At 47.9% G+C, this 7,984-nt stretch overlaps 2 protein-coding genes across 2 annotated transcripts; both read right to left on the reverse strand.

Annotated features, from left to right (window-relative positions):
- Nucleotides 1-2,225: 2,225 nt before the first annotated feature.
- On the reverse strand, nucleotides 2,226-5,451 carry FIESC28_10272 (uncharacterized protein; the record flags this gene model as incomplete). Its single annotated transcript, XM_031164406.1, has 9 exons — nucleotides 2,226-2,294; nucleotides 2,355-2,421; nucleotides 2,473-3,097; nucleotides 3,149-3,516; nucleotides 3,612-3,628; nucleotides 3,801-3,881; nucleotides 3,935-4,041; nucleotides 4,088-4,694; nucleotides 4,741-5,451. 9 exons carry the CDS (start codon nucleotides 5,449-5,451, stop codon nucleotides 2,226-2,228), a joined length of 2,652 nt encoding a protein of 883 aa, XP_031011534.1.
- Nucleotides 5,452-6,050: 599 nt separating this feature from the next.
- Nucleotides 6,051-6,641, reverse strand: FIESC28_10273 (uncharacterized protein; the record flags this gene model as incomplete). Its single annotated transcript, XM_031164407.1, has 1 exon — nucleotides 6,051-6,641. The coding sequence occupies one exon, from the start codon at nucleotides 6,639-6,641 to the stop codon at nucleotides 6,051-6,053; it is 591 nt and encodes a 196-aa protein (XP_031011535.1).
- Nucleotides 6,642-7,984: the final 1,343 nt, after the last annotated feature.

Genomic DNA, 7,984 nt, shown 5'->3' on the forward strand with positions numbered 1-7,984 from the left:
CCCCCCCCCCCCCCCCCCTTGCTTTTTTCTTGTTATCTTCTCTTCCTCCCACCATCCACCAGCTACACACTACTCATTGCACAGTTGACAAAACAAAATGTAAGCAAATCTGCCCCTACTTTTTTACTATCTTTCACAGCTGCTAACATACGTTCGTAGTTCCGAACCTCAAACCATCGCCCTCCGCCCCGCTCTTGCCGATCAACAAGACGCCCTCCGACGTTGCCAAGCTGCCGCTGCTGGCCGAGCCACTTTGGCCGAATGGCAGTGCGCTCTGTCTGACTGGCAGGAAACTCAAGCCACCATTGTGGCTATCCGTCAAGGTGCGGACAAAGAGCTGGAAAGATTGAATAGCTAGGTCTAGCGCCTGAACCTTATGTGAGGGCAAGGCTGGGTTTGCAACGGAGTCATAATGCAGGGTGGAAAGTGTATTTCTGCAAATGTTACAATGGAAAGGTTCGGGAAACGCTCGCCCACAGGGAAAATCTGTTGCTGGATATCATGTCATTGGTCTCTACTGATCCTTTTAACTTCCGAGGGTACTGGATAGAACAAAGCTTCCCTCGTCGATTAAGGTTACAAGTCCAGGGCTTCTATTTTGAGTTATAAGACTTTATTGATCCAATTATTCTTTGGTAAGTGTGATGTTTGCTTCTAAGTGTAGCCCGCCGTATCTCCTTTGGCTTGACCCTAAACACCATCGAACACTGAGACTTCGACATCACCCAACCGAACTAGAGATGGCTAGTAACAAAATCTCTGGGGTGGCTTACCAGTCGAGAATCAACTGGAAATTGCTCGTTTCTTGCCGAGTGTCGGCAGGAAGTGCAGCGAGCTCGCCACAGTTTGCTCGGCTTGGCAATCCATTATCGAACCGCTCAACTTTGCAGAGAGCAGCCTGACGCTACTACGTGTTGGGGTACCGATCTATACAACATTTTGTTTCGAAAGAGACATCTCGTCCGCTATGTCTGGTTTCGCGTGGAGCTGAGGCGATACGATTGCACAAGATGTACCGGCGAAGATGACAGCTTGTGGGGCATGGATTCTGCTGATAAAGACATCATTAAGGATGCATTTCACACTTTGTTTACGAGACTGAGCACCTGGGAGCCTCGCGGTGACTTGGTACTCGACATCAGTGTCTATTCACCCAGTGACAACAAGCACTGGTTCAAGTACCTCACCTTTTGCTCAGATACAGATGTTCCCAAGTGCCCATCCGAACACGAGTTACACGTTCCGGCTCATGGCTGGACCGACGGACATCAAACTAAGGCTCCTATCGATGACGCTATCGAATGTACGTTTGATGAGATAATGGAACAGCGACCCTTCCCCGATGAGCCAACAGAGATGGTGGAGGAATCTCCCTTCGGTACCCGTCGTGGGCAAGGTCCTTCTTCGCCAGCAAACCCGTCGAAGATGGAAGCAGACGGCCCTCGCCAACATGTTGACACGGCTCCCGAACATGCAGGACCTCTGTTACGAACCCTGGAGAGAATGGGATAATATCAATGAGATACATATCAGTGAGCGTAAGTGCTTCACCAATCCCCGGTAATGCAGCCGCTAACTGACTTGTAACAGGGACCCAGACGCTTATTGAATCATTTGCTCCGACGCAGTTGTGCAATTTGACAATATTCGAGAACTTCAACGAAACCTACCCAGAAATCTACTCGACAAAGTCCTTCCCTGTTGACGCTATCAGGGTGCCGGATCTAGCCGTGAGCCAAAAGCTCGCCCGCGCTAGCTTGCTCCTCACGAGACTATCCGCTTCTTTCCTGGTTGACGCTATTCACTTCTTCCAAGCGTGTCGAGGGTCTTGGAGGTGGTATAAACTGACTTGTCTAGAGCTAACGTCGGGGATCCTTACCGCAGATGCGAACCCAGAGGATATAAACAGGATGCTCCAAAGTGCCGCGGAAGCAGCGTTACAAATGCCGAAACTGGAGACGATGGAGATTTGGAACGGTAGACGGGGTGTGGCATTCGATATGAGAGGGCTCGGGATGGGCAACCAGCTATGATCACTGTACGAGGGACGTGGGGCCATGGTCTATCGCCTGCGGTTAGGAGGGCTTGGGATAGAGTTGCGCGTGAGACGCTCGAGGTACGAAGTTCCTTGATTGATCCGAGCACGATCGAGTGTCATGGCGATGCGATCCGCGAGTTGAGGCTTTCAGCAGAGGTCGTTCGACCTGTCTCGCTGCAACAAATCCTCATTGAAAATCGGTTGCAGGCAAAATAGCAATATTATCCCCCTTGTAGCAGGTAGTTTTGCCTTCTAGCTAATAATCCGCAGCACAATCAAGTCTTCTATCTTTTTCCGTGTATCTCTAATTCCTTACCTCAGTCCAAGGCGGGACGAAGTAGTAAACAAGACCATGTACAATACAAGCAATACCATCGGCAACCCTAGGATAGTTATTAGTATATATCGAAGGATCAGAAGCAATATACGCATACCAGTGAATCCAGTGCCCTCCTGAAAATCTACTACCAACAAAAGCACCCATACACCTAGCAGGATTCAACCCTGCGCCACCATACCCATATCTCGTAAAAGCAGTAGCGAAACTCATCGTCCCGACACTAAGACCTACAAGGAATGGCCCCAGCGAAGGACCAACAACCTTAGCCTGTCTTGGATCCAAACCCACACCAAAAGCAAGGAACAAAAGAAGTGTAGCAGATACAAGTTCAACAACAAAGATTTCACGAGGCGGCACCACATCTGTGTATAACCAGCACCCTCCAACCTTAAAATCTCTACTTCCCCAGCTCGCTCTGACCAACAGTCCAGCCAAAGCACTGCCACCAGCTTGGGCAGAGATGTACAGGACCATACGTGGAAGTGAGCAGAGTCTGGCACAAAATGTCGCAAACGTGATCAGAGGGTTGAAATGTGCGCCTGATACGGCGCCAAAGGCGGTAATGAAGAGTGTTACAAACAAGAAATTGAGGATACCGCCGATCAATGGCCCAACAAACGCAGCGTTGTCGAAATTGCCTAATTGAGCTGTCGGTCTTGTAGGAATCGCGTCGGGTGAAGCATTCGCCCATATAGTGATGTAGACAAACATCAATGTGCCTGTAAGTAGTCAGCCACGTTTCGGAAACAGAGGTTTCAGGTCCCTGTTACCGATTCCTTCTATCAGAGCTGCTTTCCACAAATTGACATTCGTTATCGGGCGCATATCAATCAATTCGCTAAATGACATGTGAGGCGTAGCATCGGGTTGATGTTCTAGTATTTTCTGATCTTCCAAAGTTGTGCCATCGACCACGCATGCTTGGTTGGCACCAAGTCTTCCGGCGAAAGGTGGGTTGTTGCTTTGGTATCGCGGGTTCAGAGGCTCGGTGCTCGGCCGTGATTCGATATCGCGGCCATTGCTTGACGTTTGGCGTGCGGTGATTGCCATGGTTGTAGCGACGGTTATGATTAAAGGTCCTTCTATCGGAGTACGGCTCTTGAAATTGATACACTCCTCTTCTTCATTTTTGCAATTACTTTTGTGGGAGTTAGCCAGAAGTTCAAGCTTTTAAAAGCAATTGGAAGGTTCCAAGTAATCCTTTCTTATATAAGATCCTGTAATTCTGACTACCTAATGACAAAGGCTGACTAAATTTAAATCTAGGCTAGGATTAGCCAGTTCTCTATACATTGTTGAGAATTGTCGGCCGCCATTTCGGAACATACGAGGTTGGACCCCACTAACGTAGCTTATAAAGCACAACACGCCGGATACATGGCATTTGCTTAATCTTTCATCCAACTTGATAAATTAATATACCCCAATAGCCTCGCCAACAACACTTCGGAAAACGCCTTCAGGGTCAAACTTCTCACGAACAGCTTTAAATCGAGAAATGTGCTGTCACATATCCATTAGCATTTTGCCATACCACCAACTGGAGGTAAGCTTACATCAGGGTCCAGGTTCTTGGCAGATCGCTCAAATACCTCTCTTGTATTCTTCGTCCAATGCGGACGGGAAGGGAATTCATCGATGAGTACTTCCGCGAGTTTGTGATCTGTATCTTGTCAGCTGCAACTCTTCCCTTTCTAAACCCAACTTACAAAACGGCTCATTGTATCGCAATCCATCGCCGATGTTAGGTTTATACGATGGAAAATCCAGCATGATAACACCCTTATCCCAGTCCGCCCCATCAGCTGTACCGTACGTAACTTGCCCAAGAAGGTCAAAGTACGGTTTTCCAAATTTGATGTTAATACCACTTCTGTAGGTCGAAGCCATGAACTTGAGTTTCTTAGCTTCAGCGTCAAAAAGCTGACGTACACGTTTCAGCATCGCATTGGCCTGGGTAATAGGAAAGGCGAGCTCCAATGTGTACCCGTGAATACCGTACTCCCACACGGGCTTCTGGTCAGGGTATAAACCACCGATCAGAACGTCATAGTTCCACCCGTAGACAGGCCATTTGGTGATGGGTTCGTTGCTTGTCTTTTCTCGAAAGTTGGGGTTTTCCCATTGTCCGAAAAGGATTTCTTCGGCGAGGAGGTTTGATAAGGACGCGCCTTTTCCGGTGTTCCATATGGCTTGTATAGCGCCGGCTTCGAGTTTGGTGATGGAGAATGTGTTTTGGAAGCCTTCTTGGTCGCTTTTGTTGGTGGGAATGACGTCGTAGTATCGCCAGTGAAATTTCTTCTTGTGAGGCCACCACTATTTCCGGTAAGCATACATTCCATAAAGGATGGTCAGTACTTACCCAGAAGTTGGCTGTAGCGTAAGGCGCAATCATGCCATAGATATCGCCATTCAGAACTTCGGACTCGTCAAGTGTCTTCTGGTCGGCGTAGACTTTAAAGTCAGGATAGATCTTGAACTTCATCCTGACGATGACGCCCAGGAGTCCGAGGGATGTCGAGGCAGCAAGCCAGTCATCGCTATCGTCGCGCTCGAGATGTCGCAACTTACCATTACCATCGACGATGTCCATCTCCAAAACACCAGCAGCGACCATAGAGTCCTCTCTAATGGACGATCGATGAGCGCCCATGGCCACACATCCAGCCAAAGTGATATTCCAATTGACAAGGGTATACCCCGCCGACGCACCACGATCATGCAGATACTCGGCGAGTTGAAGGAACGTCACTCCCGCCTCAATCATGACAGTGCCAGCCTCGAGGTCCAGATCATAAATGTTATTGACGTTCTCTGTACGTACAATGACAGTATTTGGATCATCAGAACACATTGTGTCGTACCACATGTGTGCTTTTCCAGAGGCGCGTATTTTCTGACCTGCTTGGATGGCATTTTGGACGATGTTTTGGATGTCCTTCACGCTGGCGGCATCGTGGACGGCGGAAACGTTGTTGCAGGCTGGGAAGCCGGGGCCGTCGAAGGTGTTGTATGGCTCAGCGATAGAGCCCACGACAAGGCTCAGTATAGCCAGAGATTTTTTGAGAGCCATGATTGCAAGACGGTTCCTCACATTGAGGGGTGAGTAACTACTAGATCAGCTGCAATGATGAGGCTTTTTAAGCAATGAGAAGTCTGGGAATCGCAAGGCACAGCACCCAAAAGTCTTTTCCATGTGAAATAAGAGCCGAGTAAGAGACAAGCTTCCGCCCAGTGTTGCATCCGTAGAGTGATTTAGTGACGATCAATTGAGTCAGGTGATGGAATAGACTTCAATCACAACGTGCTTTAGGCAGGTATATCGGCTAGAATGTTACATTACGCGGGGTATGCACCAAGACTTGTCAAAACATCACTTCATAACTCGAATTGGAGAGAGCTGTGCCTTAATGGGTTCCAAAATTGGTAGCCGCTGGGTAGGACTCACCGCGGGAGTGTACATGACCCTGGTAGTATATGCCGGTCTGTTAATATTACCCCGCGTTTTGATCAAGGCACACAAGCGATCGGATCCCTGTTCGACGTCGATTTTCTATTGAGGCATTGGTGGTAATTATAGCTTATGAATCGAAAAAGTCCAGTCTGTTCTCCCGCAGTCCCTCATTCATTCTCCCTCCCAGTGCGTCACTGATAGAGACAGTTGAAACACAGCTAATTCGTAGCTACCACAAAAGGTCCACATCTCGCTTCCCAAAGCTCTCTAGCTCTCTGTATCATCTCCCAATCGTTATTCCCATGCATGGCGTTCGTAATGATCCAAGCATGCGCAGCCATAGCTGCTCGTGGCGAATTGACCAGCCCCTGTCGTGCGACGGCATCCATCGTGATCAGATTATAATCCGCCACACTGTTCGTCACTTCACTGAACAGGGTTGCATAAGTACGTCCTCTGCCGTCGGTATTGTACCAAACTTGGTACAAGTCCTGAGCAAAATACGAGTACAGGTCTGTGGCAGTCTGAGGACAGTCCAGATCATGTAGGATAGGCCCAAGGCTGAATGCCCAGATACCTTCTGTAAAAGCGACGAGCACTTCTCTCCCGTATGGGTTGATGTCGGTGACCTCAGTGTGATTGAATGTGTTTTCGGGGAACTTGGATAGGAGTTTCATGACGGGTTTCCAGGCTGCGGCTGAGGTGCGGGCGTTTTGGGCTTGTGTTCGGTATGTCTCCCTAGCACTGAGGGCTTCACGGATGAGAGACTCAATATCCCTCCAGGTTTGGTCGGGGAGAAAGATTGCCATTTTTGAATTGTGAAATAATGGGTTGTCGAGTGAAGTAAATGATTCAATCCATTGATGCCCACTTGATGACCCGATCACGCACCAGAAGGATGATAGAAGCAGTAAGAAGGGTGCCACAACAAGACGGGATACGTTGTGTTTTTCAACTTGCAAGCTCAAGCAGAGATATGCGCCCTTAGGTCATCATGGATGTTCAGCTTTCTTTTAATCCTACCTGACTGCTAATGAAAGAGATGTTTATGCTGTTACAGTCTAGCTATAGGGTTGCAAGATAAGCATAACTACATCGCCCCACCAATGACATTGCTCCACGTGAGTCTAACCGCATTTCAGCTAGCGTCCAGACCAATGATAAGCTCAATCGCCGAGACTTGGAGGTGGTCAGCAGAGCTGGTTTCTCAATGAAGTTATTTCGCTCAGTAGCTATGTGAACCCTTCTTACGTGTAGCTGCGCAGAATACTACACAGAGTTCCGAATCCATCGGCGATCAGGATGGGAAAAATGAGAATATCCATACCCATGATCCGATCCTGCAACGATTTATCCGCCTTGGCCGTCTTGGCAGACCCAGATTTCATCATATACCCGAGTATACATTGGCTCGCCATTGGAGTCTGATCCATCGCGTAGAATTATCACATCACCTCTCACATCGTCTGTGGAAAGTGGCCAGTAAGAGTTATGTTGCTGGCAGAGCCGCACATTTGAATTGCCCATTTGGACCGCACGATGAAGGATGAAGGATTGAGAGAATTTTCGCACTCACTTGTGATCATTCGCCACGGTTAAGTCTCTTCCAGGGTGGTATTGCTTATCTCTAGCATATGGCCAGGACATGGAACTACTTGCGAAGCAGCATAGCACCAGCGGTTCTAAGACAGTCGTTATGGTCTCTCTATGTTAGTACGAAGCAAAGAACATAGTGGATGTAACATGATGACTGTATAACTATCACCACGTACTATGAATCGGGGCTCTTGCAATCAGAATACTATTTTGAGCAACAGATATCTGGTAATTGGTATGTTCCGCTGTAAGTGGCTTGTAGCAATCTAAAGGATTATCTTGGCAGTGGCTCCTGTTCCTGCAGTAGTAGGAGCCTCATCCCAGAACAGCAGTTTAGCCAAGATTACAGCCCCCAATGATAACGCCCAAGACCTGCCTAATCGAGACTTACTTATCTTTCCTCAAAGAAAATGTCCAGCAGGTCAAATATAAAACTCTATGATAATAACACGAATAATTTAGAATACCACCCTTATTCGTAGCAATTCTACCGCTACAGTCCTTCATTTTACTACACAGTCACTCTTTAGTCCTTCTTTTCTTTTCTTTTTTTTTT

The sequence above is a fragment of the Fusarium coffeatum genome (assembly GCF_003316985.1).
Source record: "Fusarium coffeatum strain FIESC_28 chromosome Unknown BRIP53273_contig_293, whole genome shotgun sequence".
NCBI lineage: Eukaryota > Fungi > Ascomycota > Sordariomycetes > Hypocreales > Nectriaceae > Fusarium > Fusarium coffeatum.